Below are 10,857 nucleotides of genomic sequence, written 5' to 3'. Positions count from 1 at the left end.
TCTCGAAGCTCCCCGTTTCGTAATCGATACCTCTCCTCTTCTCTCAACCAGGACTTTTGTCTTTGGGCAGCTTATCCCCTCTAATTAAATATGCCCCGCGCTTTTCTCTCTTCTTTTTCCTCCTAAAATTTTGTTAGGCTGCGGAATGGTTTGTGGGTGGAATCAGCGAACATGGAGCACGCGGTCGGGAACCGCGACGACATTTGGTCGACAACAATGACTGCCAGCTCCCCCGGTGGCACGGGCTCAAGCCTGGCTAAAGCGGTGGTGATAGTGTCTGGTGTGTCGTCTTTGGTGGCCTCTTTGCTTTCTTTGGTGTGAGGAATACCCATCCGGTTACCCCTCGAGAAGTCTTGTGCTGATAACGCTTCCTCAATAGGTCCATATGGCTTCAAACGTATAGGAGAACTCCCTACTCGAATCGCATTGCTCCCGAACGACACTAATGGGTTTACTTTAGAAAAAACTACCGAAAACCGTTGCTCCAACGATACGTCGTTCGCATATTATTGATGTTGGTGGTTTTGATGATTATGTGGCGCCAGCTCAGAGGCTAATGTCATATGGTTAGGGTCCCAATATATGCGGCTTCTTCTTGGACCAGTATCGTATCTCTAACGGCTTCTCAATTCCTGGATCCCGTTCGCGATGTCTATGAGGTATATTTTGTTCTGGGTTAACTATGCATACGGCTTGTCTGGAAGTTAACATGCGGATTTGTGCAGGCATTCACGATCTATACCTTCTTCCAACTACTTATCAACTTCCTCGGGGGTGAAAGAGCTTTAATCATAATGACACACGGCCGTCCGCCTGTTCAGCATGCCTGGCCCCTAAACCACGTTTTCCCTAAAGTCGATATTTCGGACCCGCACACCTTCTTGGCTGTAAAGCGAGGTATCCTCCAGTATACATGGCTGAAGCCGGTTCTGGCCCTCGTTTCCATCATTATGAAGGCGACAGGTACCTATCAGGAAGGCTATCTGGGCCTAACGTCAGGTTACCTGTGGACGGGATTAGTGTACAATGTCAGCGTTACTCTAAGTCTGTATTCTTTGGCGATGTTCTGGGTTTGCCTGCACGACGACCTAAAACCGTTTCGACCCGTTCCCAAATTTCTCTGCGTCAAGCTCATTATTTTTGCTTCTTACTGGCAAGGATTCTTCTTGTCAATTCTCCAATGGCTTGGGGCCTTGTCCAATGGAGTTGCAGGATATACGCCGGACAACCTCGCTGCCGCCATCCAGGACACCTTGATATGCTTTGAAATGCCGTTTTTTGCAATCACTCACTGGTATGCATTCTCATGGCATGATTATGCAGACAAAACGATTTCCGCCGCTCGGTTACCGGTGATATACGCCCTTCGAGATGCGTTCGGACCCCGAGATCTCATCGAAGATACAAAGATGACTCTCCGGGGCGAAAACTATGAGTATCGGTTATTCGATTCCGGTGATCACATTATCCCTCACGCGGAGTCAGCCTCCCGTGTCAAACGGGTAATGGATGGCATGCGGTACGAGCGGGGAGGAAAGGGGAAGTATTGGATTCCACGGCCAGGTGAGGTTAATAGCCGGACACCGTTACTTGCTGGAGAGACATCGAGTGGGGGGGACAGAAGAAGCAGCACGCTGGAGCGCTTTCGCGCCTATGGCGATCTCGAAGAGTCTACACTGGACGATGAAGATGAACGCCTATTTACCAAGGCTCGAGCCTTAGAGTTTGGCGACTGGAATGTACGTTCATACCACCCCTAGCTTTGGCTGGAACTGAGAAAGCTAACAAGCAATCAGTACCCTGTGATCACAGCTAATGAAGTTCCACGAGACCAACGTTTTGGGTATCCGAAGCCGTACCAGAGTCACCAGAGCCTACGTTCATCTAGACATAGCTCCCAATCATCTGAGCCTGTCAGGAAGGCCCGGAAACACCGAAAAAGCCGAGCTGGTAGTGAAGCCACGCACGGAACTGAAGGACATCGCAGCCCTGAGAACATCAAAAATACTCAAAAGAAAAACTCGTTGGGCGAGTCTGGCGCTTTGCGGCGGGAAACCAGCAGTACATCTCACGGCTCTCGTGGGCAATTGGTTGACTTGGTCGTGGAGAATCATGAAGCTGAGGAGCAAGAAAGAGTACATACTCAGAGAACACTTGGCTCTGCCTGGGCTGGTCCCGAACGGAGGCATTTCGAGTAAATACTTCCCGTTTCTTCCCAGATGAGATGAAGACATGCTTGGCTGACCTGATTGCTAGACGCCCATCGGGGCGCCCTGCGGATGAACCGCCCAACGTCGAGACGCTGCAAAATGTAGAAAGCGAACAGCCATATGTTGAGAGCACGGAAACAACCCGACGGGAGGAAAGTCCCGATGAAGAGCCGCCCAAAGGGCCGGCTTGGGCTTACGGGCCACTGGAGGAAAATGTCTGGGATAAATAGGTTCATGAGGCAATCTACACATGGTGTTCTATGTACTTGTTTGATGGACGAATTTCTTTGAGTGTTTAGATTCTTTCGTCTAAATAGACATTAGCAAAAAGTTTTCGGCGGCTTAGGTTAGAGCGTCGAAGAGAATGGATAAGATTTCCTGGTTCTCAAGCAGTTGCCGGTATTTTCGTTTGTCTAGCCAATTTGACTGACAATTCGCTGCTTTCACTCGCAAGACATGTGCCCGTAGAGAAATCTCTTTCTTTTCACCCTTTTGTGGCTCGGAAAGTAAAAGGCTTGAGAGTAATGATGAGGGTGACTGGAGTGGCCGAAAACTTTCTATAACCACAATCCGGAGGTCAGTTGGCTGGTCACCGCATATTCTGGTATCTTCATATCTTCGTCATTGTCTCTGTACTTACGTCTCTTCATGCTTTTCCTTTAAAATTTCTGAAAGGGAAGACTTACGGAGAAAGATTCAAACATACTTATATTTTCCTTGCATGCTGAACGTGGTATATCCGGACATGGGGAAGCTAGCGTGGCCGAAAATGCAGCTAGCAAGGTGAAATGAGGCTGTTGCAAGAACAACGCCAATGGGAATAAACAAGGTCATCAATCCTCCGTGCATATTTTGATCGAGGGAAATAGTGGAGTTCATCATCTGGCATATGGACTGTATGCTTGCATGTTGCATGCATCTAGACAAGAACTTTATCCACTTTCCCCGCTAAAATTTTTTTGTCTCTATAGTAGATTTAAAACTGATAAGAATGGATTGTATTGCTCTTACCGTGGACGATAATTAATATGGTGAGAATCTAGGGTTGCTGAGTCACTAACTCGTTAGTACACCTCCACTTTTGAAAAGACATGATCTACATATAAAATGAAAATCTAAGTATGAATGAATAGGAACACCGTACCCCCTACATGTAATATTCACCTCCCCGGTTCCTGGATTCAGCTCGGGACCCATGTCTTGCGCCGAGGATTACAACTCCTCTAGAGAGTCTTGAGTACTAAACGTTCCTGGGCACTCCTCCAAGCTTACACAATATTTCTCCCATACAAGCAAGTATAATGGCTACAATTCTAACTGTCTGCACCGCTCAGGTGCCTGCAAACGTAAGCTGGCCCATTCTTCCTTTTCCATACTTGATCTCTCCATTAGCGAAGTACGAGTCACGCTAACTTCAGGTTCAGGTCATCAACCACTTCCTTAAAGAAAGCCTCCAAGGCTCCCCATACGCCTTCGATCTTTTTTGCATCCTCCAAGCAACAAACCAAACAGAAGTTGACAGAAATGGCACCAAACCAGACATTCAGGATTTCGCCAGCGACTTCCAAGACAAAACAGAAGATGAAGTCCGTCATCTCATCCACGAATGGATTGAAAAAAATGGTCGATCCGGAGGTATTTCCAATCGCTGGATTGCTGTTCTAGACAGCAGGTCTATGGAGGATGAGACACTTCTGATGTATTATGCTACAAAGAAGTCATACTGGGATGAAACACATGAGCAACCGGATGCGGATGCCAGTATCCCTGGCCATGCTAGGGTCTGCGAGGATGGGTATATCTGGTGGAAGTGGCGTGTACCATTCCGATTTGGGTTTTATTTCTGGAACTCCATCACTAGCTGTGGTATGGAGGCGTTGGAGTTGTATTGTCGGCCTGAGTATCTTCGTGCTGATGGGTCTGTGGATATGGATACTTGCAGTAAGATTCTTGATGGAGATATTGAGGACCCGATGGGCAGGATGTAACTTCCTTTCTTGTAAGCTAGATTGCCACAGGGCTAGCTTTTACGGAACTGAGACTTAACTACAGAACTATACATTGCCTTTTCCAATATCTGGATGCTCGCAGTATTGCTCACGGAACTATAACATGTGCGATAAACCAAACCGTAAGCCTATTTTCGCCGCATCTCATCTAAAGTCAATGTTGTCTACTGCAGTATCAAGTATTCCAGCGTATCGTCCATTAGTTCCTCAGTATGGGGCAGGCAAAGAGGGGGATCGTCTGTTTTGTGGGGATTACAACGCCAGAAGTTACTTGTGTGGAAGGTGGATAGGATTCGGGTGCAGTGTACTTAGAAAGAGAAGCAAGAGCAAGTCTGACGGTCTCGTTCAATAGGAATCTATTGGTAGACTATCTGACGAAACACTAACATGAAGGAAAGGAAATATGCTGGGCCTGCCAGCGCTGAGATATCTAGTGTGTGCGAGAAGTTTCTGCCCTATGTCCAAACAGGTCGAAGTGATTAAACATGTCATGCCACTAGCGAGCGTCCATGTTCAGTGAATGCCCTACTCAGACAGGCCAAGTTAACCGAGCATTCTATGCATATAGCGGGCGCTCACGCTCCGTGACAGCAGGTGTAGATGCCAAATAGTCTGATTTTTGAAGTTGTGAATAGGACAACCGAAGATCAGTGCCTGTAGCTGGAACGGGCACGGAATAGCAGATAACACTGAATCGATTTTCCTATCTAAACTATTGTAGCCATCGACGAGAATATCAAATCTGGGGAAGAAAAGAGAAGAGGACATCTATCTGGATAATGAAGAGGTTTTTTATAGGGTTTGTTGGTGGTACGGCTGAAAAGCGGCATTTGTGATGTATCGTCTATTGTTGCAGTGTTAAGCTGCCGTATGCGAGCTGTCATGTGTGAGCCGTCGCAGTAGCATGCCATTAATTATAAGAGTTCCAAAAGATTGAGATTGGATGGTGCTGTGCATTGTTGGGTGATTATCCTCTCTATAGCGCACTCACCCAGACTCCCTTTGGTCGCGACCAAAAAGAAGTTAGGTAAAAACCATATTGCAACAATAATTGACACATACGACCATAGGGTGTGGAAAACAGGGCTTCCCGTCCGCTCAGCCGTACTTAAGCCACACGCCGGCCGGTTAGTAGTTGGGTGGGTGACCACCAGCGAATCCCGGCTGTTGTATGTTTTTGTTTTTCTTTTTTCTTCCCTGTGTTTTAAGGGTGATGACCAGGTGAGCACTAGTTGAGTGCAGGTGATTTGAGGTGATGCCTTGAGAGTCGAGGGTGAGTGTTGGGGTGATGAGTGAGTAAAGCCAGCAAAATCAAACAGTGCATTTGAAAAATTATTTGACATAAGAAGGTCAATTGTTTCGCTTGACCACCACTAGGCCTCGTCAAATGATGAAAGTCGAGGTGGATCAATAGTTTGTCCGATTACCGAGGCCGACAGATCCCTCATATACGGACACACACACTCGTTTAGATAGTCAAGCACTCATTCTACCATCTACGGTGTCTATAGATATCATTGTCACCCTCCGTGTAATCTAAATTTCCTCTTCATATATAGCCTCGTGCAGTCCGGATAATCGACTCCCCGACTTCCCCGACTCGGAGTTAACCGCCTCATTGGTTTATCCGTTTCATCAAACATGGGGAATCCCGTGACTTGCATATTTTATGCCATTTCTAGCTGTATTTTAAGTTAGTTATAGTATTAGGATTACATAAGAGTATTCATTTGATCAAGTTTATCGTCCATATCGAGCCCTAAAGCTATGGCAGAAAATACTTATGAGTAACTATATATAATAACTAATACTACCGAGTATTTTTTGTGACGGTTAGCGGGGCGCCAGAAATGGCTCCCATTAAACCACGCTTCTGTCGAGTCCTACCGCCTATCGCCTATGGAAATACCATTGCCCTTTGCAGTATGGCGCCTACTGTGTTAGGGATAGCGCTGCCTCACGCCGCTTTCGGGCTCATTTCAGCGTGTTCGACATGCGAAGCTTAGAGCTGCAATGTCCAGATGCGATTGGCACAGGGCACTGGATCTCGGCCTCCAGGCGTCACTAGTAGATGAAGATGGACATGTCAGCAGACTCAAACGAGATTTTGAGGACGAGAGTAATTTGCCTCATGCTTCTGCTGATGAGAAAGGCGGAATGGTGGACTTGACAGACCGAGAGCAAGTATAAGGAGGGCAATCAAGCCCGGAGAGGTTGCAACTTCTCAACTCAATTCTCCCACAACCCACACTCTCCCCTTCAGCTTCCACGCGCGTCCTCTTCCCTCTTTCCAATCACCTGTCTATCATAATATACCCCTAAACATCCCCTTTTTATCAAGGTGCTAGCCTGCCTGTTACCTACATGATTGTACACGTGACCCACAGAAGATATATCCGTCGCTGACGGCGATCCTGTTGCAGCTCTTCGAGCTGCGTCTTGTCTATGAACCCCAAGATAACCTGACCTGTAGCTTATTCTGTTCGTCAATCTCTAATATATATCTGTTCCTGGGCCTGCACCCTGACACTTTTCCTAAAATATGCCCCCCTACCTTTCACATAAACAACTTCAAGCCGTGGGCTCGCCGCTCGCCCTTATAGAAAGCCATTCTCGCCATACAAATCACCCAATCCATGCACCCAAGAACCCAAGAATTCCCTCGCCCCAAGCCTTATCATGATTCCCTTCCAAGAACTTTGCCACTTCCCAAGCATCACCTCTCTGCGCGGCCACCAGCAGAAGCTTGCATGCATATCAGTGCAAACACTCAGCCGTGTACACCATCTAACTCTCAATCCCAACCACTGGAAATATCTGTACCAGAACAGAGTACATATCCAGAGAATCCTGAGCACGGCACAACATTTCCCCATGATTCAGCCTCACATCTCAGATCCAGATCCAATTCCCCGCTGCGATATTCAAGATGACACTGATATCATAATGAAGCCGCCAGCCTTTCGGGAAGATTTTGCAGAGGATGGTCTATCATCTCCCAGTATATCTAGCTCGGACGACAGTCTAGAAGGGTTCTTCAGGCTTCCGGATGCATAGGACGACATTCCCATCGACCCGGCAATTCTTGCCAACCACTGGCCTTGGGAGGATGGCAATGTGACGGCTCAGTTCAGCGCCATTATCAGCAAGCATTACCAACATGGCAAACGAGGCCACGAGAGCAATCGAGACAAACAGCTACTTAGCGAGACCACACAAACCCTATAAGACTTCGTGTAAAAAGGCTCTTCTCTCCTTTTCCTTACTCCTTCAGATTCGATATTTTCGTCGATGGCTACACCAATTTAGATAGGAATTCAGTTCATTCGTATCTACTATTCCGAGCCCGTGACACAGGGCTTGTCGGCGACGGGCTATATACATCTAGCGAGCGCTCATGCTCAGTGAATACCCTAGTTACTCCGAACAGGCTGAGTAAGTGAGTATGCTATGCAATTAGCGAGCATCCATGCTCCGTGATAGTAACATCAGTATTGCCTTTAGTGTGACGGCCAGGTCACGTTGGCTGGGTATCACGTGAGGTGCAGTTGTTTGGTTTATTGCTTTGTTGATAAATACGGCGTTACCTCCTCTCTTCCTTCCTCATGTTGATTATTCTCGTCGATAGCTACCTAGGTAGAACCCATGAGTTGAATGTTCCGTTATCCTAGTAGAGCGCCGTGACATTTAGAAAAACACAGGCAAAAAAAAAAAGAAAAACAAAAACATACAACAGCCGGGATTCGCTGGTGGTCACCCACCCAACTACTAACCGGCCGGCGTGTGGCTTAACTGCGGATGATAGTTCGGTGGGTGCCTCCCGGGTGAGTTAAAGGGTGATGTCGCTTTTCGGTCGCGCGACCAGGGGTGAGTTTGGGTGAGTGCGCTATAGATGAGGGTGAGCCATCACCCAACATCGCGCAGCGCCGCGTAATCTCAATCCTTTGAAATCTTTCCAACCTAATAGCATGCCACAGCAACTGATCATTGGCTGTCCTTTTCCAACTTCAAAACACCAACTTATCTTGGCATCTGCACATAGCCACAATCAAATCTTCCCTTGACAAATGATCAGTGATAGTGTTGGTAACTTTCGGATTCAGATTCGGATTTGGATTTATTCGTTACCAGTCCCAGCCAATTTTAGTCCATGGCTACACAGGAACTGTTCCACCGCCTGTAAGCAGTCAGGAGTTATTGATACCTATTTACATCTATGATGTGCTTGAGCTGAGGGCCCAGCTCTGCTCAAGTCATGAGAATCTGGGGCTCCCTGGGCCCTCTCTGGCTTGAATGTCTCCCAGCTTCAATAGAAGTGGTACAGCAATGGCACTCAGAAAAACTCAATGAGATCTGCATGTACTGGAATAGGTAGATAACTCTCTTGACCCTCAGGCTATGTTGAAAGCTCACCAGTGGCTCCCTGTCAGATATTGTTGGTACATTGGTGTTGATCTGGTACAGCACTGGCAATGGATGTGACGGTCTCGTTCAATAAGAATCTATTGGTAGACTATCTGACGAAATTCTAACATGAGGAGAGAAAAGGAAAGAGGCAGGCCTGCCGGCGACGAGCTATCTAATGTGTGCGAGGGGTTTAAGCGAGGCTCAGTGAATGTCCTACGCCAAACAGGTCAAAGTAATCAAACATGCTATACAGCTAACAAGTGTCCATGCTCCGTGACAGCAAGTCCAGTTTCAGGTACTGCATCCTCAGCGAAAGCCAGTGTTGGCTCGGCGTTAGGTGGGCGCCAAACATGGCTTCACTCTCACAGCACCTAGTCAAAGTAGTAAAGTGATCAATGAGAGTGGTGAGTCCTTCCATGGAGTCTGAATTTTATCCTGTTAGCTTGGTGGCTGATGTCGTCCACAGCGTGGGTAAGCAAGGAGCAGCATATGTTGATCATGAAGCACGCCAGCCCCCGCACCTTTCTCACCCATATCATCCCCTGCAACTCGACACTGACATGATCCGGGTCATCTGTGGCCTCGACCCCGATGTGGAACTGATGCGACCCGTCACACGGCAAAGCCGTTGGGGAGACACGCGACGCCCACACTACCTGGATGCAAACCTTGGAATTGATTTAAGCTACCTAGGTATTATATATGGAGGCATTTCTCATGCGATAGCCTGATTCGCAAAAATAATAAATATGTTTAAATAGATTGGAGGACCTTCTGGTACAGAAAATTAAACAACGTGTATAATGATGCATAAACCCCCCACTGAATGAAAAAGCTGTCAGACTTAAAGATAGCATCTTTGATACAGAGAGTGATCATAAAAGTCACGCCGCTTATCATGAATGCCTCGGCAGAACCTCGCCATGAAGGGCCCTGGGGCCTAGGAGTATGAGTTGAAGGGGCGAATCTGCTGTTGTCTTCGGTCTTCATATTGCAAAATATGATAATGTGACACAATCCATGTACTAAATTAAGCACTAGGGTGTTAATTGAGTTCAAGTTACTAATCTAATCAAATGAAAATCGTTATTGCCTACCAATATCCAAGCAGTATTTCACTTGTCTTCTAAGTTCCAAGATTGGTAGATAATGTGTGGGATATCGTTCGAAGAAGAGTATGGAATTTCATAGGATACTTCCAGTGTCAAAGAACATGGATGGTATCGGTGTGGATGCAATATTGAGTCGGAACTGCCGAGTCGAAGGCTGCCCAGGTGTTGCTGGGGGCTATGGTTGGATTATATAGACTGGAGTGGATTCCGCCCGACCGCCCGAGTCTGAAAGTTCAAAATTTGGAAACAAAATCAAGAAATGCCGCAAACCACTTACCTGGCACAGGCAGCAATTCATCTGTGGATCCTTCGGGCCCACTAGTCTCGCTAATGCAGGCATTGACCCGCCCGAAGCATGCGGGGCTGAGAGCCTTACTTACTATTTACTCTGGATGTTGACTTGGATTAGACACGAAGCGTCGAGAGTATCATGGGCTCTAATGATGAAGAATAGCCATGGTCCCATTATTATAGACCTCGGGAGGGCGTGTGCGCTTATTGCGAGATGATTGATAATTTACTGTTATGTGCAAGATGCCATTTCTGAGATGCTTCACTGCTTGTTATATACAAAGGAGTATATATGCATATCCAAGATACCAACTCCCTAGCGACTTCCAAGGTTGTTCGCACAACTGACACTTTGATGGGCTTCAAAAGTAGGATATACTCAGTAGAGCCATGTATATACCAGCAAGCTTTTACTGGACAGTTGTCGCAACGCATTGCTCACCCTGATGGGGTTCCTTGCAGTTGTAGTCTTTCTGAGTGTTGAATCCAGTCATCTCAAAGGCCTTGTTGCTTCGTGCAGTGGCCTGTGTATCAGAGCCATGGCATGACACAAAGAGACTGAGGAATTGAGGGCAATAAGTGTTGACCATGCCACCAGTGAATGTCGTGCCAGCGGTATTGATGAACGCAAAAATACTCTTACACGAGGGCAGGGGATGACCAGTACCAGCCTCAACGCAAACCTTGCTGTCAACGACACCAACGACTGCGGTGACACCGCCGGCTGCACCACTCGCGATAGCATAGCAAACGGTAGAGTGTCACTCGGGGCGGGGTGGGGCGGGCTCTGGCAGGCGATGCCCCGCCCCAGCGGGCTTTGGGGCGGGG

The 10,857-nt window shown here is 47.4% G+C and overlaps 4 protein-coding genes across 4 annotated transcripts; 3 read left to right on the top strand and 1 right to left on the bottom strand.

The window, feature by feature from the left end:
- Positions 1 to 216: 216 nt before the first annotated feature.
- On the top strand, positions 217 to 2,440 carry EURHEDRAFT_455051 (OSTA/TMEM184 family protein; the record flags this gene model as incomplete). The annotated part of the gene is made up of 7 exons (XM_040784245.1): positions 217 to 317; positions 380 to 397; positions 461 to 514; positions 572 to 659; positions 726 to 1,739; positions 1,797 to 2,194; positions 2,257 to 2,440. 7 exons carry the CDS (start codon positions 217 to 219, stop codon positions 2,438 to 2,440), a joined length of 1,857 nt encoding a protein of 618 aa, XP_040639262.1.
- A 1,071-nt stretch (positions 2,441 to 3,511) lies between these two features.
- Positions 3,512 to 4,198, top strand: EURHEDRAFT_455073 (uncharacterized protein; the record flags this gene model as incomplete). The annotated part of the gene is made up of 2 exons (XM_040784248.1): positions 3,512 to 3,556; positions 3,635 to 4,198. 2 exons carry the CDS (start codon positions 3,512 to 3,514, stop codon positions 4,196 to 4,198), a joined length of 609 nt encoding a protein of 202 aa, XP_040639261.1.
- Positions 4,199 to 4,629: 431 nt separating this feature from the next.
- EURHEDRAFT_411852 (uncharacterized protein) lies at positions 4,630 to 5,282 on the bottom strand. Its single transcript, XM_040781747.1, has one exon. The coding sequence runs from the start codon at positions 4,985 to 4,987 to the stop codon at positions 4,763 to 4,765; it is 225 nt and encodes a 74-aa protein (XP_040639260.1). The 5' UTR covers positions 4,988 to 5,282; the 3' UTR covers positions 4,630 to 4,762.
- Positions 5,283 to 6,594: 1,312 nt separating this feature from the next.
- On the top strand, positions 6,595 to 7,334 carry EURHEDRAFT_411851 (uncharacterized protein). Its single transcript, XM_040781746.1, has one exon. It carries the CDS (start codon positions 6,899 to 6,901, stop codon positions 7,274 to 7,276), a length of 378 nt encoding a protein of 125 aa, XP_040639259.1. The 5' UTR covers positions 6,595 to 6,898; the 3' UTR covers positions 7,277 to 7,334.
- The last annotated feature ends 3,523 nt before the right edge of the window (positions 7,335 to 10,857 follow it).

Source organism: Aspergillus ruber (genome assembly GCF_000600275.1).
Source record: "Aspergillus ruber CBS 135680 unplaced genomic scaffold scaffold00011, whole genome shotgun sequence".
Lineage (NCBI taxonomy): Eukaryota > Fungi > Ascomycota > Eurotiomycetes > Eurotiales > Aspergillaceae > Aspergillus > Aspergillus ruber.
This window is presented reverse-complemented; position numbering and strand designations above follow the sequence as displayed.

Coding starts and splice junctions, on each gene's coding strand:
- EURHEDRAFT_411852 (XM_040781747.1), bottom strand. CDS start 4,987: ATGTCCTCTTCTCTTTTCTTCCCCAGATTTGATATTCTCGTCGATGGC.
- EURHEDRAFT_411851 (XM_040781746.1), top strand. CDS start 6,899: ATGATTCCCTTCCAAGAACTTTGCCACTTCCCAAGCATCACCTCTCTG.